Source organism: Bufo gargarizans, chromosome 5, assembly GCF_014858855.1.
Source record: "Bufo gargarizans isolate SCDJY-AF-19 chromosome 5, ASM1485885v1, whole genome shotgun sequence".
Lineage (NCBI taxonomy): Eukaryota > Metazoa > Chordata > Amphibia > Anura > Bufonidae > Bufo > Bufo gargarizans.
In genome coordinates this window covers 197,232,877-197,260,132 of record NC_058084.1, presented here as the reverse complement: position 1 = coordinate 197,260,132, position 27,256 = coordinate 197,232,877, and the positions used below count along the sequence as shown (strand labels likewise).

Genomic DNA, 27,256 nt, shown 5'->3' with positions numbered 1-27,256 from the left:
TATACGGGCACCGTCTGCATTGGTGATGGTTGAAACAGTGCTAATGTATCAACATATTGCCTATACCAACTAAAAGTCGGCATTGGAGGGGCAGCACATCAAGTGTGATACGTAGCTGGGGAGAAATGGTGAGCCTGTGGAAACGCTCTCATCTTGGTAATATTGGTGTGCTCTCATATTAATATTCTTGATGTACACTTTAGTGGGAAAACCCCAATATGTGCAATAGAAATAAACTGATACACTGGGGGAAATTGATCAAGCACTTCACTCTAGATTTCTGACTTCAAAAAGATGCAAAATAAGGCTACTTTCACACTGGCGTTTTGTGCGGATCCATCATGGATCTGCAAAAACGGATCCGTTACAATAATACAACCACATGCATCCGTCATGAACGGATCCGTTTGTATTATCTGTAACATAGCCAAGACGGATCCGTCATGAACTCCATTGAATGTCAATGGGGACGGATCCGTCCTGGCACACAATGTAAGTCAATGGGGACGGATCAGTTTGGCTAAGTTTCGTCAAGCGGACTGAAAAACGCTGCAGGCAGAGTTTTGGTGTCCGCCTGCAGAGTGGAATAGTGACTGAACGGAGGCAAACTGATGCATTCTGAGCGGATCCTTTTCCATTCAGAATGCATTAGGGCAAAACTGATCCTAATGCGAGATCCTAACGGAGCTCACAAAAGGAAAGCCAAAACGCCAGTGTGAAAGTAGACTAAGGCTGAGTTCACACGGGCGAGATTTCTGCGCGGGTGCAATGCGGTTTGTGTACATGAGCGTTGTTTTTCACGCATCAGTTCTGCGTTGCGTGAAAATCGCAGCATGTTCTATATTCTGCGTTTTTCACGCAGCCCTGGCCCCATAGAAGTGAATGGGGCTGCGTTAATAACGCATTGCATCTGCAAGCAAGTGCGGGTGCGATGCGTTTTTCACTGATGGTTGCTAAGAGATGTTGTTTGAAAACCTTCAGTTTTTTATCACGTGCGTGAAAAACGCATCAAAACGCATTGCACCCCCGTGGAAAAAACTGAACGCAATCGCAGACAAAACTGCCTGAACTTGCTTGCAAAATAGTGCGAGTTTCACTGAACGCATCCGGACCTAATCAGTCACGCCCGTGTGAACTCAGCCTAAGGCTATGCAACTTTTTTTCCTTATAGTAGTGGATCCCAGTTGTGAAAGGTGGAAAAATGGACACGATTAACCTGTAGCTCTGATTTAAATTTGAAATCTTGTCTCAATCTCACTCCAGTAAAAGAGGGGGTGTAGAAAGTAGAGTAACACCTCAAGATAGAAGTGTTAGGCCTTTTTCACAGGAGCGTGTTTTCCATCTGGATGTAATAAGAGGTTTCCATGGGTCTGTATACATAAGAGTCATTTACCACTGATCATCTCTGCACTCAAGAAAAATCACAGCATGTTCTATATTGTGTGGGACCCACACCTATCGGACATTTATGGCATATACTGGGGATATGCCACAAAACCTGCATGTGTGATTTCAGACTTCTGAGTATTTATCTGGTTCTGTGCTGCAGACAAAATGTGGATAAATGGCGCTGATGTGCCTTGGAGGGGGAGGCAATCCCTTCAATTAAAACTATAATAGGAGCCTTTTTACTGACTCATGAGGCTGATCAGCAGCTTTGTGCCAGTGCTTACTCATATCCATTTGCTTGTGGTGGATGACGGATAACAGGGTGTGTCCTGTTTTGGGTTTCCTGTTCTCTCTGTTTCTGGCCAGTTGTACATCTGGGCCAGTATTGTTAATGAGACGGACATGATTTTAGAGCGAGCCCTTAGCTTGCTTCTGTTCTCTGCCTGATTGATTCTTTCACTACAGCCCAGTACGTGACCATATGAATGCCAGCTTTATACAATAAAAGGCAAACTTCCACCTCTGTTGTGGTCCCCAACCCTCTGATATTACCGGTATATAGTCCATGGGCTGCTGTGCTAAAAGGCAGCCAGATTCTAGTATTTAGAAGAACAGAAAATACAGTTTGAGCCTCTGGTTCACACTCCTTAGAATGCCATAACTTACCACGTATCGGATTATTTTCATGTAATTACTGCTGTTCTCTTTTTTGTGTTCTTTTTATGATTTTCCTACATCTTTCCCCCTTTCTTATTTGGATTTCAGTATGATTTGACAAAGGATTTATCCAGGAGAAGTGTCCTCCCCGTACGTAATGAGACCACAGTGTGACATCAGCCTTACTGTTAACATTTTACATAGTCGTCTCTCTTTACTAACTGATATATATATGCATGTGTTTTTATCTGGGTTAGGAGTAGTAGTGGCACAGGTGACAGCAGAGGGTTAGGAGTAGTAGTGTTGCAGGTGGTCACAGAGGGTTAGGAGTAGTAGTGGCACAGGTGACAGCAGAGGGTTAGGAGTAGTAGTGACACAGGTGACAGCAGAGGGTTAGGAGTAGTAGTGTCACAGGTGACAGCAGAGGGTTAGGAGTAGTAGTGACACAGGTGGCAGCAGAGGGTTAGGAGTAGTAGTGGCATAGGTGGTCACAGAGGGTTAGGAGTAGTAGTGGCATAGGTGGCAGCAGAGGGTTAGGAGTAGTAGTGGCATAGGTGACAGCAGGGGATGGTGTGATGGGGCAGTCAGATGGAAGGTTGATTGGAAGCTTGGGGAATGGTAGAAGCTTTGTGACTAAATTGGGGTGGGTTTAGGATGGTGAGTCTCCATGTGACTGCTGCTGGGGGTTATGGGGTGACAATGTAAAGCAAGCTTCTGGCAACTTTGGGGGGAGGAGGATGGTGAGCCTGCATGTAACTGCTGGGGAAAATGGGGGGACAAGCTTCTGACAACTTGGGGGGGTGGGGGGGGGGGGTGGAGGATAGTGAGCCTACATGTGATTGCTGGGAGGGATGGGGAACAAGCTTCTGACAACTTTAGGGGGTGTGGAGGATGGTGAGCCTACATGTTATTGCCGAGGGGGGATGGGCAGCAAGCTTCTGACAACTTTAGGGGGTGTGGAGGATGGTGAGCCTACATGTTATTGCTGAGGGGGGATGGGCAGCAAGTTTCTGACAACTTTAGGGGGTGTGGAGGATGGTGAGCCTACATGTGACTGCCAGAGGGACCTAAACGTCTTATCATATGAACTAAAGCTGGATCGTCTTTGCAAAGAAATTCAGGAACAAGGGTCGCATTGAGTGGCAAGATAAACTGATTACCGTATATACTCGAGTATAAGACAAGTTTTTTGGCACATATTTTTGTGCTCAAAAAGCCCCCTCGTCTTATACTCGAGTCTCGATTTGGCCGACACGAAAATGCCGCGATGAATGCACTGCAGCGAGCGGCCCGGTCACTTAGTAACGCTCCTGCTTCCTGAAGTGGGAGGAGCGTTACTAAGTGATGTCAGTCACGCGCCGGCCAGCCAGCTCCCGCTCGCTGTAGTGCATTCATCGTGACAGTGAGTACAGAGGCCGGACCTATTATCAATAGGAGAGAGCTTGTTTTACACACTAGTAAATTACTTTACACACAAAGTATTTTATGTGCGCAGTTTAGGACACATGAGGGGACACATAGGGCCATGAGGGGGACCAGCATAAGATGCTATATGTCTTGTGCTGCCCCCCCCCCCCCCATGGCCCTATGTGTCATAGCACATATCCCCTATAACAGCGTCCTTCACAGATCCACCCCATAACAGCGTCCTCCACAGATCCACCCCGTAACAGCGTCCTCCACAGATCCACCCCGTAACAGCGTCCTCCACAGATCCACCCCGTAACAGCGTCCTCCACAGATCCACCCCGTAACAGCGTCCTCCACAGATCCACCCCGTAACAGCGTCCTCCACAGATCCACCCCGTAACAGCGTCCTCCACAGATCCACCCCGTAACAGCGTCCTCCACAGATCCACCCCGTAACGGCGTCCTCCACAGATCCACCCCGTAACGGCGTCCTCCACAGATCCACCCCGTAACGGCGTCCTCCACAGATCCACCCCGTAACGGCGTCCTCCACAGATCCACCCCGTAACGGCGTCCTCCACAGATCCACCCCGTAACGGCGTCCTCCACAGATCCACCCCGTAACGGCGTCCTCCACAGATCCACCCCGTAACAGCGTCCTCCACAGATCCACCCCGTAACAGCGTCCTCCACAGATCCACCCCGTAACAGCGTCCTCCACAGATCCACCCCGTAACAGCGTCCTCCACAGATCCACCCCGTAACAGCGTCCTCCACAGATCCACCCCGTAACAGCGTCCTCCACAGGTCCACCCCGTAACAGCGTCCTCCACAGATCCACCCCGTAACAGCGTCCTCCACAGATCCACCCCGTAACAGCGTCCTCCACAGATCCACCCCGTAACAGCGTCCTCCACAGATCCACCCCGTAACAGCGTCCTCCACAGGTCCACCCCGTAACAGCGTCCTCCACAGGTCCACCCCGTAACAGCGTCCTCCACAGGTCCACCCCGTAACAGCGTCCTCCACAGGTCCACCCCGTAACAGCGTCCTCCACAGGTCCACCCCGTAACAGCGTCCTCCACAGGTCCACCCCGTAACAGCGTCCTCCACAGGTCCACCCCGTAACAGCGTCCTCCACAGGTCCACCCCGTAACAGCGTCCTCCACAGGTCCACCCCGTAACAGCGTCCTCCACAGGTCCACCCCGTAACAGCGTCCTCCACAGGTCCCCATAAGTGTCCTCCACAGATCCCCCACATATGCTGCATTTCCCACCCTAGTCTTATACTCGAGTCAATAATTTTTCCCATTTTTTGGGGGTAAAATTAGGGGCCTCAGCTTATATTCGGGTCGGTTTATACTCGAGTATATACGGTATATGTTTTTTGTCACATGCAGTTTATGTTATGACTTTCAGCACTCCATCTGAAAAAGGTTGCCGACCCCTGGTCTATACTATCGTTGCCTTACACAAAGCACATCTACTAGATGCATGTCAGGGAATTATGTGATGTTTGAGGGAAACCTTATAATATGTTGAGTTAGAAACAATTATTTTTTTACAGAGTCATTCCTACAACTCTTATGGAAGCAAGAACAAATCCTCTGTATCCAGTAGAGACTTACTGGTTAGTACAGAACTCATTAACAATGGTTCCATATTGGCGCCAACCACGCCTACCCTTCATTTAGTAGATCAATTGATGGCAAGTAATGGTAGCATACCTTTGTATGTCAGAGGGAAGTATAGCACAGTTTGTATATTGGGGGATACACTGCATCCAGATAAATGCTTCTTCCTTTGCATAGATGCTTCTGATGTTAGTTACTTCGTTTCATGTGGATAAGTGATCAGTATCTGATTGGTTGGGGTCCGATACCTGGGACCCCCACTGATCAGCTGTTTGAGCTTATAGTAGTGCTGCGGCTGTGCTAGGCCCATTCACTTCTATGAGACTGTTCTGCTCCTAGGCCACGTGACCGATGAACGTGTCATCACGTGGCCTAGGAAAGGCCGAGAGAAGGCTGCAGTGCTACTGTCAGTGTTGGGGCTGATCAGTGAGGGTCCTGAGTGTAGGACCACCACTGATCAGATACTGATAACCTATCCAGAGAATAGGTCATCAGTTAAAAAAAAAATATATACCGCTCACTATACATTTTTTTTGCACTATCTATGGATAAAAGAGTAGACTGATGAAAAAAGATATACCATCCGACCATCAGGACTATTGGCCTCCTTTGGCTGAAAGGGGTGTTTGAAAGCTGCCAGCGTATATATGGCAAAGGCAGGCCAAATTCTCCTTTTGTCTTTTTTCTAGCTGATTTATTAGTGGATATGTGCCAGTTCTTTGGTGGACATGCTTTGCATTTATCTATTGTTTTAGACACTTTTTATGTCTTGTTTGACTTAGCTAAAGGGTGGCGTGGTTTCATGAGAAGGGGCATGAGATGGGTTGTAATTATGCCTGCGATGTGATATTAAAGTCTTTGCTTCCAGAGGGCAATAAATAGTTTGTCATCTGGACTGTTGCTAATTTTAATGGCAAATATTTCTGTATGAAGATGCTATCGTTTGCATCCACTTGAAGGTTATCTTCCATATCTGGGCCAGCAATGCCAGACCTAGCCGGCACATACAACTAGAATGTCATTGTGTGAATTCTGCTAAATGAGAAAACACTTTCTGTGGTTGCTAATAGGTTTTCTGCCTCTTCCAGAGTGGACTTTATCATGACCAGAGAAACTATAGCAGCCTTAAGTATACCAAGCCCACCTCCACCTACCACACACGGGTCTGTAGTGTTGCTTGCCTGCTGTATTAGTGATTGTGAGGTCTGCTTTGCTGGCATGTTAGCATATAGATAGGCTGTTGTATTGCCATACAAGGCCTGCAGATGTTAAAGCAGGAGGAAGCTGTTACAGCCAGATGACTGGACACAGGAAATACAGGGATTCCTTCTCCTTGAAGTGGGGCTGCTTCTTATAAACCATTGCAAAACCTCTATGTTCCAGCACTGGCATGCTTCAGATTAAGTAGATACTAACAAACTAGTTATGTACTTTGTGCTTTTGTTTTACCTGCCAATATCGTGTCCTGTATGAAAGTTAGACATAACTAACACAATAAACAATATCACAAACAAAAGCCACTAATGTCATGCAAGCAGAATTGCTGTGTGGTAGAGAGTATAAAAGTGTGGCATGCAACGTTACTGTGGACATTCTTTGATATATCCTCTAAATATTTTTCCCATTTAGTCCTCTTCTCTGTACAGTGACCCTATTGCCGTTTCTAGGATTTCCAGGGTTAGTATAAAATGCACGGATACCATTTCCAGAGAGACTTCTTCCAGTTAACTGCAAACTCATTGTACCCTCGTGTAGGACCGAAGAGTGGTTGTCCAACTTTAAAATGTTTTTCCCAAAGCTAAAGTTGGTCATACACATAGATGTAATTCAGCCAAACCAGGGCTCCAGATGGCGACTAAAACGGTCGCAATTGCGACCTAGAATTGCTAAACGGCGACAAGACTTTGTAGTCTTGTCGCCATTTGTGCCTAGACCCTCCGCTGCTCTGCCGCTTTCACAAACTGACTTGGCAGGCGCTGCTCTCAGAGCGTGCCATGTTCTCAATAACACAGGGGAGAAGGAGGCAGTCCCTCCCCCCTGTACCGCTGCTGCCACCAATGGGCTGATGGCAGGGAGGAGGAGGGGCACCTGAGGGGTTAATAGCGGCGGATCGGAGCGCGCAGTCATAGAGGCTGGGTGCCGGGTTTGGAATATGGTGGTGCAGTGCACCGCCCACCCCCCACCCCCCCCCCAACACCAGTATTATAAATTAGAATCATTGGTGGTGCAGTGTGCCCCCATCCCCCAAGTATTATCATTGGTGGCAGTTCCGATCGGAGCCCCAGCAGTGTAAGCCTGGGGCTCCGATCGGTTACCATGGCAGCCAGGACGCTATTGAAGTCCTGGCTGCCATAGTTGGCTGGCTCCCTACTGCTGTGTGCACAAAGCACAGGGCAGCAGGGACAGTGTGAGGTCCTATTCACCCTGATAGAGCTCTATTATGGTGAATAGGACAAGGGATGAAAGATCCCGGGTTCTAGCACCTAATGCAGTAAATAGGTATTAAATAAAAAGGTTAAAAAAAAACAGAGGTCTCCTGTTTCCTTATGTGTTTGGCTGGCCATGCATCAGTCTAGTATACAGAATGTGCAAAAACAGCATCCTGTGTTATTTTATTTTTGCCATAGATAAGTGGGTATGTTGCTTTTGATAATGGTGTACTAGGAACCCTTACTCAGGACCATTGGGGTTCATAGAACCTTCCCAAAATCCCCAAAAGGGGTATAGCATTTCCAAGAGAGAGTTGGCCATCACACAGTATATGGGTGATACAAAACATCAAAGCATAACCAAACTTCCTTTGGGGTATGGAGAGAGACAGACACCATTAGTATTGGACATCTGTTGTCCTAAGGAAAACAAGTCGCAAAGCTCACACTTGAGGAAAACTATAGTGGTCTTGAACATGTTTTTATAGTTTACATACAGACGTCTACATTGTGTAGTCCAGAACTTCTTCTACAGCTCTGCAGGCATCTCCAACAGCATAGCTGAGCCCCTGAAGTGCAGTGGACATCAGATTAAATTAGATAAAGAATGCAAATGACCTGAATAAAATCTATTCAGACGTTGCATCAGCCAGACACGGATGCCATGTCAGTGTTGAGATTTTTCCGAGTTTGGCTAAAGTGTTCAGTTGTAAAATCTCCAGAAGAGTCTCAGACCCTTAATACAAAATGTTTTGTTTGCAGACTTCTCCAAAGCTAAGCACTAGTTTGGCTCGAAGTGCCAGCTCGGTTCGTATTTGAAGTCTGCTTGATACAATCTTGTGAAATGAAATTTAGCTTTTTTTTGGGAGGAGAAAGTACTTTGGCTGCTTGGGAGTTGAGTTGTGTTTGTGTTGCTGCTTTGCTTATTATAATCTTTATTAAACCAGATAATTATCGATCATCAGGTAAAGTAGTTGCTAGACGCCTGCTTGTATAAGTCATTGGAAAGCATGTCTTGAAGATAGCTTTGGACAAGTCAATACGCACAAGGATGAAGAGTAAATGAGTGACTTCAAGATTGCAGTCTTATGATTGCTATGGGGAATGGACTTTGGATGACAAACTGTCTTATTATATAGTTCAGCATCTAAAAATGACTGTAAGATTATAGTGGACCTCTTCTTCCTCCTGTATTTTCTTTCTTAGACCTCCCTCTATGAAGATGGCGTTACTAACTCGTACGCTACCAGAACTGTAAGTCTCTGCTTTCTTGCAGCTTGTATTCTTCTTTGAAGGCCTTGAACAGAGGCCGTCTTCATCTACTGATTCTATTTTTTGTACTAATATGATCAGCAGCCGTCTGAGTGTAGCTACCGTTCCTCTAGAGCCAGCTCGACAAGAAGCAGTCCTGTGGTGAGCGCTCCTGCTGCATGGGTGTGTACACAGTCCCAATCATTTAAAGGGTTGTTCCACAAATTAATATAGATTACACAAAATATAATACATTTTCAATTGGAATTATAAAAATAAAACAATATATATATAAAAAAAAAAAAGCATCCCCTGGTGAATTCTTCTATTCTCTCTCAGGATGTCTACATAATGAGACACATTAACTAAAGACACCAGTTTTTGTAAAATGTCTGCCAAAGTAAGGGTTCATTCACACGTCCACAAAATAAGTCCTCATCCGTTCAGCAATTTTGCGGAATAGGTGCGAACCCGTTCATTTTCAATAGGGCTGCAAAAGATGTGGAGAGCACACAGTGTGCTGTCCGCATCCGCACTTCAGTTCCACGGCCCTGCAAAAACAAAACACAGACAAGAAAAGGCATTTATATTATAGTGCCGGCCATGTGCAGTCCGCATGTTGCGGACGTGTGAAGGACCCTAAGGCCTCATGCACACAACTGTATGTATGTTGCTGGTCCGCAAAGAATACGGATGACATCCGTGTGCATTTCGTATTTTACAGAACAGCTGGCTCCTTATAGAACAGTATTATCCTTGTCAATAATAGGACATGTTCTATTTTTTTTTTTGCGGAACGGAAATACGGACATACAGAAACGTAATGCACACGGAGTAAATTCCGTTTTTCTTGCGGACCCATTGAAATGAATGGTTCTGTATTTGGTCAGACATTGAAAGAATATACGTTTGTGTGCATGAGGCCACAATTATTAAGAGGTGCGTGTCTTTCAATAAACTTGGCACATCTTTCCTGCACCAAAAACTGAAAGCTAGTCATAGATTTCAGCTAAAAATGACACCTGTTTTCTGGCATTAGTTGTGTTGGCTGCCCCCCCCCCCCCCCTCCTCTCAGGCTGCCAGAAAACGTTTTTAAATGTGCCCCAGTGTGTCCAGTACAGGTGGTCACACATGCTCAGTAACACAGTCAGACCGCCTGGATCCTCTTGTACTTTGGCGATTCCTGCTATTGTGCAGGCCAGCCAAGGATCAGTGTACTAGAAGAAGTCTTCTCACCAACACTGGACTAGTTACCTGGATGCACTGAGAAAGAACCAGAAGAACTTAAGGGGGCGCCATAAACGTGTATGAAACCTTATGTATTATAGTAAATTAATATTTACTCATGAGAAAATCACTTTAAATGAATGGCATAGGACGTGAAATACTAATTCTTATGTTTCTATGATATTTCATCCAACATAATGCCCTGTATGTGGAAAGCTAAATGTACCGTCTTAAATGACGTCACTATTGGCAATTTCACTAATACCTTCTGATTGCTCAGCGTTTTATGAACCATGTTTTACTCTATATGCCCACAAAGGCACATTTGTAATGTAAAAAGAAAATAAAGGTTGTAGCAATTTCCTGTAATTTACTCTGGTTACATCCGTGTCCCTCCTGCGCTCCACGCAGTGTCTCCAGTGGCTACATCTCTGTCCATTATATGTCATTTAGGCTGAGTTCACACGGGCGTGACTAGGGATTAGGTCCGGATGCGTTCAGGGTGCGTTCAGTGAAACTCGCACCATTTTGCAAGCAAGTTCAGGCAGTTTTGTCTGCGATTGCGTTCAGTTTTTTCCGCGCGGGTGCAATGCGCTTTGATGCATTTTTCACGCGCATGATAAAAAACTGAAGGTTTACAAACAACATCTCTTAGCAACCATCAGTGAAAAACGCGTTGCACCCTCGCTTGCGGATGCAATGCATTTTTCACGCATCCCAATTCACTTCTATGGGGCCAGGGCTGCGTGAAAAACGCAGAACAAAGAACATGCTGCGATTTTCACGCAACGCAGAACTGATGCGTGAAAAACAACGCTCATGTACACAGACCCATTGAAATGAATGGGTCAGAATTCAGTGCGGGTGCAATGCGTTCACCTCCCGCATTGCACCCGCGCTGAAATCTCGCCCGTGTGAACTCAGCCTTACTGTAGTGAATGGGAGCAGTGTTGTCACAGGAACCGGCTCCGTCCTCTACACACAATGGATGGAGCTGGAGCTGTTGGGGGTGCATGTGTCGGACACCCCTTCATCAGATATTAGTGGGGATAGGCCATCAATATAAAGGCATGGGCGAGCTTTTGACTCTTTTCATAGCGCTGCCGCATAGCCTAACCCCCAGTGCTTTAAATGACGGCTGTAGCATCCAAGCAGGAGAACACTAGAAAACCAGTGATGAAATATTAGGCTGTGTTATTGTAGAACATTATGGCCATTGCTTTTTGGTAGCAACACTTGTTCACTTGCTGTATTTCGTTATGTGCCTTCTCTGTAGTCTACAGATGATGAGGGATCCGTGTCCTCTTATAGTGCTGGACGGGGACGCAGGGATAGCGTGGTGAGCTCAGTTGCATGCGTGTGGTTTTTCACGCTATTTAAGAGTTTTACACTTCCCGTTTTATTTATATTGGCACAATTTGAAAGCCATGGATGTGGGAGTTCTTTTCCTGGGATGTAAGCTGCTCTTCTAAATGCTATTTATGATTCATTATGATTAAGAAAAGTGGCCAAATTGAGACCAGTGTGCATCACAGATGAGTTACTTTTCTTTGATCAATCAATGGAGATGACAGTTCGCAACAATACCCAAGTCTCTTTGTCACTTGGAGAAGATTCATTCACTTTTTTGTAAGTAATACCTCCAAGTGGCGGGTTCGAACTGTTGTGGTTATGTACAGTAAATAGATTAAAAGCATATTTCATACTTTATGACTTCTCGCTTCCCCTCCTCTTTGGGCTTCTGCAGCAGTTGTGGTGCATACCTCCAGGTGCTTTGCTGAAGAACCCCTCTATATTCCACCCTGCTGCTGCAGGACCCCTTTATATTCCACCCTGCTGCTGCAGAACCCCTCCCTCTGTACATCACTGTGTATATTACAAGGTATATTTTTCTGTTTGACCATAGTATGTATGTTCTCACTGTATTACTGGTTATTACTATTTTCACTACTATTGATTTTACCTTTAAGTTATTAGTTTTTGTCAGTGTAATCCCTGTATTAACATTCAGTGCAAGGCAGAGGGTTGTGACACTAGGTGGTAGTTCTTATACAGACACTATACTGGTATACTGATTATTTCTGATCTATGCACTTCTCGTGAAGTAAATTTTCCCGCGTGTCTCCAAGTTATCAGACTTTTCTGACCAGAGCGAATCTGCAGCGGATTACTTTAGTCGCTCCAATCGTAGGGGAAGTATTGTGTCTGATATCAGCCTCCCAGATCTCAATAATGTGAGTTGCAATGCATGTTTCGGAAACTGCTGTGTGCATTGAATAGTGTTTCCCCCATCACGCCCTAACCTGTTTGTGTTGAGTATGAGCAAGTAAAATATGATTATTCTTATTTTCACCCTTATTATGTTTGTGGTGCTAAATATGTATGAAATGTGACCAGGAGTTTAAATTGTCACCTAAAGGGGATCTTTCACCAGGTTTATTCTGCTTGATCTAGTGACAGGTTCCCTTTAAAATAATAAGAGTTTTAAAGGGTTTATCCTGGAAAAATGATATTAATGACCTACCTTCAGCATAGGTCATCAATATCAGATTGCTGGGAGTCTAGCACCCCCATGATCAGCTGTTAGAAGAGGCCAGCACCATTCGTCGGTCGTGTGGTCTAGTTGCAGCTCAGCCCCCTTGACGCCAATGTGGCTGAGCAGCAATACTAAGCACTGCCACTATACTATGTGCGGCGCTGTGCTTGGTAAGCTGCAGAGAGTCCACAGCGCCTCACCAGAAACAGCTGATCAGCAGAGGTTCTGGGGTTCGGATGCCCGCCGATGTGATGAAAACCTGTCCTGAAGATAGCTGGGTCATCATTATTATTTACTGGAGATAACCCCTGTTAAGTTAAAATGTGGTCTTCTGCAATCATCCTGACAAGTGAAATAAAAGTGCAAATAACAATAATTTAACGATCGCTGATCGTGACGTTTTGTGTACTAGCAGAAACCATTACAGTATTGTATTTTACTGAACTAATTTTCACCAATAACCGATAAACAAGTGTGAGCATGATCTTATCCAACCCAGGGTCTTCTGGATCATACAATCGTTACCGATGAATGCGTATTCATTCTCAGGAGATTTCTTGTGACTATTATATCTCACAGTTTCAGTAGCAGGTTTTTACAGTCTAGGTTTGCGATACCATGTTAACAGAACGTAACGCCTTCTGATGCTTACAATTTTAGGTCCGATTTAACCAATATGTGATTGTACTGAATACTGTGGAGCTTGAGATGTGTCTTAAGCATGCACAGGACTGTACTTTAATTTTCAGCGGATTGGATGCGGACCCATTCATTTTAATGGGGGCCACAAAAAACTATGGGCAGCACACAATGTGCTGTCCGAATCTGCATGTCTGTCCCTCAAAAAAATAGAACATGTCCTGTTCTTGTCAGTTTTGTGGGCAAGAACAGGTATTTTGACAATAGTTCCTCTGGAAATGCGGGATGCACAAGGCTAGTATTCGTATTTTGTGGATCCCATGTTTAAGGACCGCAAAATACATAAGTGTGCATGAAGCCTTTTTTCATTTCTTTTGTTATAACAGAATAATGTACGAGATGATGAAGACACTGGAGCAGATTTATTCTTGAAAATGTTGCAGAATTTTGGCACAATTTTCACATAAAAACTGTAGTACATGTTTTGCACCTAATTTATTAAGTGTTTTAGACACTTTTTACACCAACAAGGGAATGCATCTTATAATAAAACATTGGGCACCAACAGTTTGTACACTAATCCACCAATTAGGCGGTATAAACTGACTAGACAGTATAAAGGTGCTCCCGATTTGCCATCCAGCCTCTTTAATAAATGTAGTGAAGTTTTAGTCTAAGTTTACACCGCCTTCATCTTAGACAGCATTAGTAAGTCTGCTGCTATCTACTACCGTCTGCTCTTTCTTGTTACCTGAAGAGCATCAAGAGATGATTACTCCTCTTTAAATGCAGTTCCATCCGTTAATGTTCTGTTCATGTAACTGAGTGATCTGTTTTCTGTTTTCTCTGTTTAAAGCAGGATGAGAAAAGTGACAAGCATTACTCTGAAGGTTATTCCAGGGTAGGTACAGTATACACTCATACATAGTTTGTATGCCTCTTTATAACCCCGTATTTGTCAGTGGGAGATTTCCGTACAGAACATTGCGGTTACACCTCGATTTAGTGACTGCACCAATGGCCATTCCTAGTGGTAGATCTTACAAGCTGTACTGTTTTCTTTCTTCTTTGTTTTTCATCCTTATGTATTATTTGCAGAAATTTTTAGCAGGATAGAATAACTTTTTCACACCTCAATTTTAATTTAGGTAAAATTATGTTGGGCTTTGTTGAAAAATGTTGGTGCTGCAAGTTAGTGGAAGGGCAGACAGGAAACTGGCAAGCCTGTTTGCCAAATTTATAGGAATTGCCAACAGTTTTATATGAATTCTAAGGGGTATTTTAATTAAAGGGACCATTATTAAAGCTGGTTTTCCAGGTCTCCTATGCAGGCATCTTGGGATCGAGCAGGGTTGCTATGCTCAGGAGTATATGGTTTTCTAAAAATTGATGCTCGTAGAGACTATCCTACTCCCCCCACTTGCATACTGTTATTGACCACTCTTCTTTGGGCTTGGACTCCCATATTGTTGAATGGATTAGGCAGTGGCTGAGGGACAGGCAACAGAGGGTTGTAGTCAATGGAGTATATTCAGACCAAGGTCTTGTTACCAGTGGGGTACCTCAGGGATCTGTTCTGGGACCCATATTGTTTAATATCTTTATCAGCGAAATTGCAGAAGGCCTCGATGGTGAGGTGTGTCTTTTTGCTGATGACACAAAGATTTGTAACAGGGTTGATGTTCCTGGAGGGATACACCAAATGGAAAAGGATTTAGGAAAACTAGAGTAATGGTCAAAAATCTGGCAACTAAAATTTAATGTGGATAAGTGCAAAATAATGCACCTGGGGTGTAAAAACCCAAGAGCAGAATATAAAATCAGTGATACAGTCCTAACCTCAGTATCTGAGGAAAGGGATTTAGGGGGTTATTATTTCAGAAGACTTAAAGGTAGACAGACAATGTCATAGAGCAGCAGGAAATGCTAGCAGAATGCTTGGGTGTATAGGGAGAGGCATTACCAGTAGAAAGAGGGAGGTGCTCATGCCGCTCTACAGAGCACTAGTGAGACCTCATTTGGAGTATTGTGCGCAGTACTGGAGACCATATCTCCAGAAGGATATTGATACTTTGGAGAGAGTTCAGAGAAGAGCTACTAAACTAGTACATGGATTGCAGGATAAAACTTACCAGGAAAGATTAAAGGACCTTAACATGTATAGCTTGGAAGAAAGACGAGACAGAGGGGATATGATAGAAACTTTTAAATACATAAAGGGAATCAACAGGGTAAAAGAGGAGAGAATATTTAAAAGAAGTAAAACTGCTACAAGAGGACATAGTTTTTTTAAATTAGCGGGGCAAAGGTTTAAAAGTAATATCAGGAAGTATTACTTTACTGAGAGAGTAGTGCATGCATGGAATAGCCTTCCTGCAGAAGTGGTAGCTGCAAATACAGTGGAGGAGTTTAAGCATGCATGGGATAGGCATAAGGCCATCCTTCATATAAGATAGGGCCAGGGGCTTTCCATAGTATTCAGTATATGGGGCAGACTAGATGGGCCAAATGGTTCTTATCTGCCGACACATTCTATGTTTCTTTTATACAAACTCATGCATGAAAAGCTGTCAGTCTCTACAGTATTTCTAGAAAGTTTTTTCTAACCTAGACTAAGACCTCATGCACACGACCTTATGTATGTTAGGGAACAGCTGGCCCCTAATAGAACAGTAGTATCCTTGTCTGTAATGCGGGCAATGATAGGACATGTTCTATTCTTTTGTGGAACGGACATTCCGTTTGTTTGCGGACCCATTGAAATTAATGGTTCTATATACGGTCCGCAAAAAAACTGAACGGACACTGAAATAAAATACGTTCGTGTGCATGAGGCCTAAAGAACATGGCCCAAAGAAATCTTCATAGACATTGAACATGCAGGGAATGCAAGGATATGGATTGTGGATCATGTACAGTATAATAAATGCTGTTATTTAAGATGGTAAATCAAACCCTTTGCTAGTTTACTTCACTTAAAGTGGATATCCAAGGCCTATAATGCCACCTCATATGCCATGACACAGTACTTATCTAGCTTCCCAGCACCCGTGTTGCGGACACCGGCATGACTGCCGCTTCATCTCCCCATTGAGCGCATGAAAACATTTGGGGGGGGGAGAGAACAGCCAGTACCATGTGGCAATGCAAATTAGCATCCCTAGCGTCACCTGCGATGCTAGGGAGGCTTGTCCCCGTCGTGGCCTGCTATTGGCTGCCCCTGAATCCCCCAGCCCACCACCCCGGTTGCCAGATGGTTTCATTCGCGCGAGGGGGAAAGATGCAGCGGTAGCCGCGCCAACATCAAAAGCAACATGAGTGCTGGGAAGCTAGGCAAGTACTATTTGTGTGGGTGGCCCGGCCATTATAGGTCTTGGATAACCACTTTAAGAGTTCACTTTTTAACACCATAAAATCTCCATAAGGAAGTTAGAGTTGGCAGCCATTTTGCCTATACACTGGTCTCACGCTTATCATATACTGCCATGCACTTGTTTTGTGCAGAGAAGTCCACAATGTCTGTTTACCTATGTTGCTATTTCTTCTGTTTGTGAAGCCATCGTCTCGTAATGCAACCACTGGACTTCCAGGAACGTTTACACCACTGAGCGGGTCGTCTTCTCGAAGAGGCAGTGGAGATGCAAGTAGTTTAATAGATCCAGATGCTTCTCTAAGTGAACTACGGGTAAGACATTTCAAGTACATGTACCTTCCAGATCAGCAAGGTGTAGCCCTCTTCTTGGAAACGACTTTGTGCAGTTACGTGTTTCTAAAATGACACAGCACATGTTTCTAGATTGGCCTTTTCCATAGTAAGCACTTTCCTTGCGGTCTTTTACATTTTGGGTTCCTTCAGCCATAGTTTGGTGTATGTTGTGAACCATGAAGTTGACCTAACAAACTACTGTGAACACATCTCTTCAGCCATAGTTTGGTGTATGTCGTGAACCATGAAATTGAAGGTTTAATAGCATTTCAGTGTTTATTGAGCCACAGTCAGTGACCTAACGATCTACTGTGAACACATCTCTTCAGGCATTTTTGGATTTTATATGGTGTGAAATCTCTTGTTTTCTTTTCAGAGTTCCATGTTTGATGCCTTCATTTAATTCTTTGTTGCTTTCCGCAGCCATTTTATGTGTTCTATAAAACATTTTTGCAGTCTGATAGTATGGTTGATTGCCTGTCTTCTGCAGGATATCTATGATCTTAAGGACCAGATTCAAGATGTAGAAGGGAGATACATGCAGGGGCTAAAAGAACTAAAGGTATCAGGGTGGCCAATCCTTTCACTGCCCATTCAACAGCATGCTTCTTGGATTGCAAAAATTGAGCACCTTTCTTTCTGCTCTTAACGGACTGTGCAGGGCTTAACTAATAACTATTTAGTAAGTGAAATGTCAGAGCATGCGCCATATATATACCATACCAGTTATGCAGAGTTTATTATTTCCATAATTTATTTTTATAATTTTACTATTTAAAGAAATAAAGTGTTAAATTAGATGGGCACTGGTACGGTAGTGCCTGCTTGTCTGGAGAAAGAAACTGTCAAATACACTTTATCACTTCATGTAAATGCATTTCTAATTCATTAATTTCAAGGAAATTCGGCACATTAACAGCAAAATATATAATAGAAAAAGGTAGTTACTGATGCAAGGTTAAAACCCTAGGATCCAGTCAAGACTGCACAGTTGCTGTACGTGCCCTCGCACACCTCCCAACTATGAGGCAGTCGATGATAACATTCTAAGTGCACACAGGTAACAATTCGGTAAGGTGCCAATCATATGATTATGTGTAGTGCACAGTGTTATTGAACATGCGGTCATGTACATGCTATTAGAAAAGGTAGGCTGATCCAGCACTGGTGTAAGTACATCCCACATCTGCCAACGCCACATTATCCTCCAATATACCAAAGCCATACACACCCTGCGAAAAAAAAAATACACTTCAGCTATTAGTTGATGTTTTACACAAGCTCTCAACTCGCATATGGGGTCCTCCTTGTCTTTTTAGTCGCTTCAAAAGCAGTTCACTGAAAAGGATATAAAAATGGCAAAGTATCACTGAAAAAAGACCATACTTAATGATACTGCAGGGTATGGACTGACCTAGCTACAGTGAAGCATTCCTGTCAGGATTTTCTGGCCTTTGCCCCTGCAATGGGTACATTATGGTGCCTGACTCTGCATACAAATATCCAGCAATAGTAAAATTGTAAACCTTGCCTTAAGATGGATCGATCTTTCCTGGGCAGCAGATCGTGCCAAATCTGCTGCCCAGAAACAATGATTCTGTATGGAGACGAGTGATCACAGTTCTGTGGAGGTGATCGCTGTGCATAAATGCAGCAGTCTCCTTCACTGGAAGAGTAACTGACTGCTTACTTCCTGACAGTCAGCTGTTCATTCAGTGAAGGAGACCATCTGTTGTAACATCGTATGGTGTACTGTAAACCCGCCATTATACAGGATCTGTTTTCACAGGGTGCCCAGCTATTAGAAAATATAAAGATAATGTAGAACAGAAGAAAATAGCGGCACTCCCATTTCAAGGGTCCAGAGGATTTCTGATTGTAGTTTTAGACATCTGAACATTAACCAGTTAAGGAGATCATTCAGGAGAAGAGAGGAGCTGAGACAGAGCCAGCAGGCGAGCTGTCTGATGGATGGCTTTCTTCAGCTGCTGTGTAGTGGAACACATGCAGGCTGCAAAAGCCAAATGCTCTCAAATGAATAAAAACCAGGATCTTCACACTTTATTTCTTATGCCAACATACATGCAGTTAAATATAAAATGTATCGAAAGGTCACCATAGCTTTTTATTTCTTCAATTGCACTGCCAAAGACCTTTAAAGGTTTTGCAATTTAAACTCGTTTTTCTCTCACTCACTCTTTTTTCTTTCTTATTTTGTGAAATGTCTTTCTAGAAAAAAAGATGTTGTCAAAGTTCAAATTAAAATGATAAATGGAGAAGGGATTAAAATAATAAAACAATTAATACTACCTCCCAGTAGGGCGTTGTATGTATGTATGTATGTATGTAAGGTATGTAACCAGTGCAGCCAATCACTGCGGCCATGTGCAGTACTGCATGTCATCACTGCAGCCAAGAAAATGGTGCCATGGCAACTTTTGTTTTAACTTTGACTTTAAATGGCACACCCCTATTGGGCATTATACCCATGCTTATCTACCATACATTATGCACTCAATTATTGTGGACTCACTGATTATAAGAGCTTAGGATAGGCCACAATGTATAAATTAGTCCATGCTGTGTAACAGGACTTGTACAGTTTTTCTTTGTTAGAAATATTAATAGCACATGTGATATGGGATTCTCAGCATTAGTCGTTTTTATGTATTGTAGTTGGCGTGACCCTTTGTGTCCTTAAAGGAACACTCTCAAGAAAGAAAGAAATGTGGTAAATTGTGGATTAACGTCTGCAGCATTTTCTGCCTGATCCTGAATCAGACTTAGGGCATAGCCACTTTTTTGTTCCCTCTGTAGAACTCTCCTATTCTTGTCAGTAATACAGGCAAGAACATGGGACATTCTATTTTTTGGGGGGTGCCATGGAACAGACATACAGATGCGGACAGCACATGGTGTTCTGTCTGAATCTTTTGCAGCCCGGTTAAAGTGAATGGGTCTGCATCCAACCAATAAAAAATGCATAGAGGAAAACTGTTAGATTAGTGGGGTCTGACTGCCAGGAGAGGCAGATCAGGCATTGCCGAGCACTGTACTTGGCTGTCTCCTGCAGTCCCATAGATAATGAATGGAGCAGCAGTGCACATTGTTGACCTGATATTCCATTTGACTGGAAAAATGAGACCCTTGGGATCAGTGGGAGTGCCGTTCATCAGACGCCCACCAATCTAACAATTATCCAGTGGATAGACTTGTTCTAATCGGAATACCCCTCTAACATTGTTTTTGTAGACAGGACACAGCAGGGGGAGACTCCTGCTTCAGCCAGTTGTCTTACACCCAGACACTGGACATTGTGGAGGAGGAAGGGGATAATGACTGCTCTCTTGGGGCACAGAGATGTTTCTTAGTATATTTTCAGTTTTTAATTGTAATATGACCCAGAATAGGACCAAAGGGAAGGATGAGATGAAGGAAGGGCTGGGGTATATTTCTAGTGCACTTTCTATGTTTAAGATTGCTTCCATTCTCTGTTGTGTAAGACTGATGAATTAAAGTTTAGCACAGCAGCCAGATATTACAGTGTAATGAATGGTGTTTTATAAAATTCCTTTCACATAGAGCATTTCAAATTCATTTACTTTTCATCCCACGTGAGGCACATAAGCAGACATTTTTCCATTGACTTCAGTAGGGAACCTGCAGCAATGAAAACCAATTGTGGAAACAGCACAGCAAAACGGCTCGTACATACATGTGATTTTGCTGCAGGTTTACGGTAGAGATGCAATCCGCTGCACTAGCCCCCATGTGAGGATACCCATGTAGTAAGCTACTGAAATGTAAAACTTCTACTTAATGTTCCATTAAAAGGCTCACATATTTCTACTAAACTATTAACAGATGTCTTTGCACAAATATTATTGCAATGAAGATAACTTTCAGCTACTCCTAACAACTATTGCATGTGTCTTTGTTTAACCCTGTGAATGCCAACACCACCTGCTACCAACTAGTACGTTACAAAAACTGAAAAAAGGATTATAGCCATAATTTTACCATTGCACTTCACCTCTGAGTAGTAATAATGTTCATTTGTGCAGGACTCTTTAGCAGAAGTGGAAGAGAAATATAAGAAAGCTATGGTATCGAATGCCCAGCTTGATAATGAAAAAGGCAATCTTGTGTATCAAGTGGACACATTGAAGGATGTCATTGAGGAAATGGAGGAACAGATGGCAGAGTATCATAGAGAAAATGAAGACAAGTCAAAGGTAATTATATATAATATGACCGTGGGGTCCATAATATCGGTGTATGCTGTCAATTCACTAGCCGGGGGAAAAACACGGTAAAGGTAGCAGTACACCTTATAACCACCTTCCCCTGAACTTACTCTTGAGAAAGACTAATGTAGATTTAAGTGGAACTGGCCTTCCTAAAAATTCCAGGGGCCTTCAGTTGAAGTCAGTTGGTGAGTTATGTCTCTGGCTTTACAGTGGCATAGGTTGGCGGTACATGTAGGAAAATCTTCCTGGTGTATACCTGCTCCGAAAGTCGCAAACACCATCTGCTTAGCACCTTACATGGGGAGAGACTGGACACGTCCCCTGTCGCCTGAGCAGTATCAGGTTCAAGGGAAAATGGGGAAAAGGTAACCATTGCTGTAAAACAATGTTTACTGTGGCACTGTACAAAAGGTATTTTGGTCTGATGAGACTTAAATATTCAGGTAAAGGTTTATAAAAGCTCACCAAGCCTATTTTTATTTATAACAGATTATATTTCACTGGGCGGAAGTTAAAATATTGGCTACAGGAGCTGTTTGTGTTCTATCTGCTTCCTGTGATTAAAGGGGTTTTACCATCTCGCAGATTCATCTCTCCTGCAGCCTGACTGCTGTTCACTTCCTGGGTTCTTGCTTCTGAGACTGGGCGGGCTTAGGCAGTTTGATTGATGGGCTGCCACGCCTCCTTATGACATCAGCCCCATTCCTGCTCGTTCATGTAGCTACCGTAGTATGAGTCATCAGCCTGCAGTGTGATGTTCCCCAACCAATCAGAAATCACCTTTCATCTTTCTCTTTGAACGTCTTATCGCTGCTGGTCAGTCTCCGATGTCCGCGCTGCAAACAGAGCATGCGCGGCCATCGGAATAAAGCTTTGCACATGCGCGGTCTCCGTGTTCATGTAATCAATGAGCAGCCGGCCAGGGGAAAGAAGTGCTTCTTCTGCGCAAGCGCGGCCCATGGAATCGCCCGATAAGCGGTGGCCGTAACTAGGGGGAACTAAAGTGTAACACTGGGTAGAACGGAAGTAATTTTATCAAGAAAGGTGGGAATTTGCTAATGGATCATATTTGCAAAAATGATCACAGGCACATCAGTAACACATTAAACTATGATGATTGTGATGGGAATACCCCTTTAACCCCTTAGTGACCAAGCACATTTTTTTAAATTGCATTCCAAGAGCTAGAACTTTTTTGTTTTTTCATAAATGTACTTGTATGAGGTCTTATTTTTTGCAGGACAAGTTATAGTTTTTAATGCACAATTTTAAGTACAGGTAATGATTGATTAAAGCCAGCCGTTTAGCTAAAACCCCCTTTGTTTACGTCCGTAAAAACACGTATGGGTGGTCACTAAGGGGTTAAGTGTCCCCATTTTTTGATCTTCCATGATGATTCTGGCTCTAAGGGAAAACACATAGGGAGAAAAAGAATCAACAGGGACAGGTTCCTGTTCGGGTTTAGACATGGTGAGACCTACATTATACATGATGAGTTGGAGCTGCTGTACTATGAAACGCCATAATGCATAGTAGGGTCAGCATCAAGCTTCTGTGCAGCAGACCTTTTTTACAGGGATTCAAGGCTGTCATCGTTTGTGAAATTACCCTTTACCAAATCCTTTTTTACTGAAAAATGACTAATAAACGTCATTGTTATATTAATTTAACTTAATTCCCACTGTGCCTTATAGGAATTGGAAAGACAGAAACATGCGTGCAGCGTTCTCCAACACAAGTTAGATGAACTGAAGGAAGGGATTCGCCAAAGAGATGAATTTATAGAGGTATGGACTGAATGCATGCGTGTTATTTCAGCTACAGGATCTGGTGGACTAAGTAAAAGGTCTCCTGATGCATCTGAAATCAGTTCTGCCGACGAAAATGGCTTGTTGCCCTTTCTTTTCACTTGTTTCATTCTAACCATAGTCGTGCTCCAGGTATAACTTACCTTTCTCTTTTCTTATTTGTATTTCTCTTCTCTGTTTTGTTCCTCTCTTTTTTTTTTCTCCTTTTAATGAATCTCTAGGAAAACCAGCGTTTGCAGCAGAAAGTAGACTCTCTAACCAGAGAGGTGTATGATCTGCAGGAAACGGTTAACTGGAAAGATAAAAAGATTGCGGTAGGAAAAGCACATAACAGTAGTGAATAGGAAGGCACTGTGTGACTTGTTAGGAGCAGACCAACACTAGCATGCCAATATATAGAACATCAATAAATTCCACCAGTTACTAAAATGTATCACCTATGCACTGAAAACTGATTGGATGTCCGACAGCTGGGGCTCCCACCAGTCCAGAGAACATGGGTCATGTACCGCCTCCTTGATGGAGCTGAGGTCAAGAATGCCCTGCCACCCCTGCGGTCAGACCCCCACTGATAAGTTAGTTATCTCCTATCTAGTGGATAGGGGATACATTTTATTAATTGAAATACCTCTTTAAAGTGTACCTATCATTTTAGGGTTTTAGTCTGTTGGTATGGGAATTGAAGGACAAATTGAAATTCATTTGTACAAATGGATGCAAAGCACACAACTGTTAGGCCAGTTTCAGACGAGCATGTCCACTCTGGAAAACGCACTCCACGTGGGACCAGTTCTTTGTATGAAAACCGATTATATGAAGTGAATTTGAAGCATCATAATGATTTATGATGTTGTGAATTCCTTCCTGACTACAAGACTGCTGAACTGTACTCACTGCCTTATGTGACTGCAGTCCAGTAGACTCCAGGTTAGGTAAAAATCCACAATTCATTGAGTAGTGTCCATAACAGGAAACACAGCTCCTACGTGGAGTGTGCTTCCTGGAGGTAACAAGCTCGTCTGAATTTGGCCTAACACGGCAAAGTTTGCAGTTTTTGGTGATTCTAGTGCTATAAATCAGAGAGGTGAACTGTGTAGTTACAAGAGTGGTCACCGTACAACCAGTTGGAATAAAAGTAGAACTGGCTTAGTTGCCCATATCAACCAATCAGATTCCACTTTACACCAGTTTGATCAATCTCCCCCAAAGTCTTGATAGGCATAGCATTCAGCCCCTGGGATTTCTCCATGTTTTTGTAATTCTGAGATGACCACTATGTCTTGCCTCGGTGTCAGTAATTTCACATTTGGTTTTATACACCAAGCAAGCTGTTGGTTATCTGTGACATTTAGCTTGAGGGTATGTATAATTTCCATTGTGAATTGGCCTGTTCCTAACAAGTCACAAATGCATGTCAGTTTGTTTGAGGGTATGGCCACACATGGCATAAACGCTGCAGATTTTCTGTAGTGAAATTGCTTGCAGAAAATCCTTAGCATTTTATAGTATCAGTAAAATGTATTAGGCTTTTGTAAACCTAATCCACACACTATGTAAAAAATCTACAACGGAAAGTGACTTGTGCAGATTTTAAAGTGACATTTCCATCTGGGACATTGATGGCATATCTTAAGGAAGTGAGAGCTGCTGCACGTGCGTGGCCTCCCTCCATTCATCACCATGGGAGTTCCGAAAATAGCCTGCACTTGGCTATTTTCAGCAGTCCTATAGCAGTGAATGGAGAGGTGGCCACGCATGTGCGGTTGCTCTCCCTTCACCTCTCCGACACTGATGGCATATCCTTGCACAGGGATCAGCAACCTCCGGCACTCCAGCTGTGGTAAAACATCCCCTCTCAGCATGTCCTATTCACTTGTATGGGAGTACTGACAACAATTGTGCATGCTGGGAGTGGTAGTTTCTCCACTTCTAGAGTGCTGATTCCTGTCCTATCAATATGCTATCAATGCCCCGGGTGGGAAATACCCCCTTTAAATATGCACCGTGTCAATTTATGTTGTGGATTTCACCCTTTGCAATGTATAGAATGAAATCCCTGGAGAATCAGTAGCAGAAACCACAACAAATCCATAGTAGAAAACTGGCTCCCATGTGGCCGTACCCTTAAATATTCCATAAAATGTGTGTGCTGTGATCCAGTGTATGTCTTGCAGGGACTGTAGCTAAAGTGCGTCCCAGATCTGCACATCTTATGGAATTGTCTTAGTTTGGATTGTTGGACCTTAGGTGTAATATTTATTAGTAGTGCTTCTGTTCAGGCCAAGCTGTGTGGCACCTACTGTATACCTCAGTATAGCTCCTCAGGAGGGTATGGTCCATTCTCTCAGGTTTACAGGAAAAGTTGGTTTCTTGTGAGCCTTACATTACAATGGATAATTAGTAGAAGTGATAGCGATTTAGGAAAGGTTTTTTGGTTTTGTTAAAGGTTTTCATGTTTTCTTGACCTATTTTCTTTGTAATTGAAAATACAGACACCTAAAGGAACACCCAAATACAGAAAATACACAAAAACAAATGGCCCACTCCTTCCTCTCTTAATTTTCATCTCCTATTACAATAAAAACTAAGAAATATATACAAATTCTTCTCTATGTCTCAGGAGATTCTGGCAGTCCTGTGGCAGCCTAGGAGATAACTGACTGGAGGAGCAGAGTTTTTCGCAGTAAGACAAAAAGATCATTAAAGTGCTCCTGTCCGTTGGGAAAGCTTTTGATACGTTATAGTGGCATATGAAAAGTTTTTAATGATGAGGGTCTGAGTGCTGAGGCAACCAATGATTGCTAGAACGGGGAGAGAGAAGCCCTCACATAGCTCGCTCTCTGCCCTCACAGACTCAGAAAGTGCCAGGTGAACACTTCTCACTCCTCCTTCGAGTCTCTGCACTTGAATCTCCACTGGTCAAAACTTTTGATATGCCACGATGGCATATCCCAAAGTACAGTGCCACTTTAATCTCCACCCATTTGCTAATCTACATTCTTTTGGTCAGCTTGCAGCCACAAATGGAAAAGATCATCTGGAGATTAACCCCTGTGCTCTCTGGGGGATTTCTACTGGTGCAACCAAATCTAAGCTCAGGAACCATATTGGCATTTTAAATGCTAAACATTGTCGAAACTTAAGTGTTCAAATTCTTATATATTTGAGGATGGACACAAGGATAGACCTAGCCTAGTGCTGACTTGAATCTCCACTGGTCAAAACTTTTGATATGCCACGATGGCATATCCCAAAGTACAGTGCCACTTTAATCTCCACCCATTTGCTAATCTACATTCTTTTGGTCAGCTTGCAGCCACAAATGGAAAAGATCATCTGGAGATTAACCCCTGTGCTCTCTGGGGGATTTCTACTGGTGCAACCAAATCTAAGCTCAGGAACCATATTGGCATTTTAAATGCTAAACATTGTCGAAACTTAAGTGTTCAAATTCTTATATATTTGAGGATGGACACAAGGATAGACCTAGCCTAGTGCTGACTTGAATCTCCACTGGTCAAAACTTTTGATATGCCACGATGGCATATCCCAAAGTACAGTGCCACTTTAATCTCCACCCATTTGCTAATCTACATCCTTTTGGTCAGCTTGCAGCCACAAATGGAAAAGATCATCTGGAGATTAACCCCTGTGCTCTCTGGGGGATTTCTACTGGTGCAACCAAATCTAAGCTCAGGAACCATATTGGCATTTTAAATGCTAAACATTGTCGAAACTTAAGTGTTCAAATTCTTATATATTTGAGGATGGACACAAGGATAGACCTAGCCTAGTGCTGTATGTCTGTGTTTTCCTGTACTCTCTGCCTGTATTTCACACTCTTTTTTTCTTCCTACTGCTCTCCCTGCCTTTCCTATTTTGCTGGTTAATTGCCTGCATGCAGGCGCTAGAGAGACAAAAAGAGTACTTTGACTGCATTAGAAATGAGCGAGATGAGCTGAGAGATGAGCTGGCTGATGTGAAAGGAAAGATGAAGATAGGAGAGGTACAGTATGCCAGCCATTACCTGTCTCTGACAGCAGCAGCACAGTGATGTTTTACTGTGAGAAAGTATTGCCATGTGTGAACCTTATTGTGCCCAGAGGAATGCCAGCTGGCTTAGAATATGCACACCTTTATGTAAGATTTGCTAGATGTGTTTTATTGTTTTCACGGTTTTTTGTTCAAGGATGTCTAAGGCTTCTTTTACACTAGCATTAGGCTTGTCCAGTAGGGGAACAGCCTGCCTGATCCAAACTAACGCTTGAACTCGTGTGCTGCTGAAAGTCCACCCCAGCCCCATTCACTATAATGTTGATG

At 43.3% G+C, this 27,256-nt stretch overlaps 1 protein-coding gene across 18 annotated transcripts in view; it reads left to right on the top strand.

Annotated features, from left to right (window-relative positions):
- Positions 1 to 27,256, top strand: part of LRRFIP2 (LRR binding FLII interacting protein 2) — a 106,956-nt gene that overhangs the window by 64,851 nt on the left and 14,849 nt on the right. For 2 of the 18 annotated variants that reach the window (XM_044293390.1, XM_044293382.1), the window contains 16 exons: positions 2,155 to 2,196; positions 5,024 to 5,086; positions 6,179 to 6,253; positions 6,720 to 6,767; positions 8,282 to 8,326; positions 8,726 to 8,773; positions 8,873 to 8,953; positions 11,274 to 11,336; positions 12,127 to 12,231; positions 14,029 to 14,073; positions 16,729 to 16,857; positions 17,369 to 17,440; positions 20,943 to 21,113; positions 22,823 to 22,915; positions 23,158 to 23,250; positions 26,841 to 26,942. In XM_044293390.1, coding sequence (XP_044149325.1) covers positions 2,155 to 2,196; positions 5,024 to 5,086; positions 6,179 to 6,253; positions 6,720 to 6,767; positions 8,282 to 8,326; positions 8,726 to 8,773; positions 8,873 to 8,953; positions 11,274 to 11,336; positions 12,127 to 12,231; positions 14,029 to 14,073; positions 16,729 to 16,857; positions 17,369 to 17,440; positions 20,943 to 21,113; positions 22,823 to 22,915; positions 23,158 to 23,250; positions 26,841 to 26,942 — 1,275 coding nt within the window. The remainder of the gene's footprint in view (positions 1 to 2,154; positions 2,197 to 5,023; positions 5,087 to 6,178; positions 6,254 to 6,719; positions 6,768 to 8,281; positions 8,327 to 8,725; positions 8,774 to 8,872; positions 8,954 to 11,273; positions 11,337 to 12,126; positions 12,232 to 14,028; positions 14,074 to 16,728; positions 16,858 to 17,368; positions 17,441 to 20,942; positions 21,114 to 22,822; positions 22,916 to 23,157; positions 23,251 to 26,840; positions 26,943 to 27,256) is intronic. The other 16 variants (XM_044293387.1, XM_044293384.1, XM_044293386.1 and 13 more) reach the window with 16 other exon arrangements.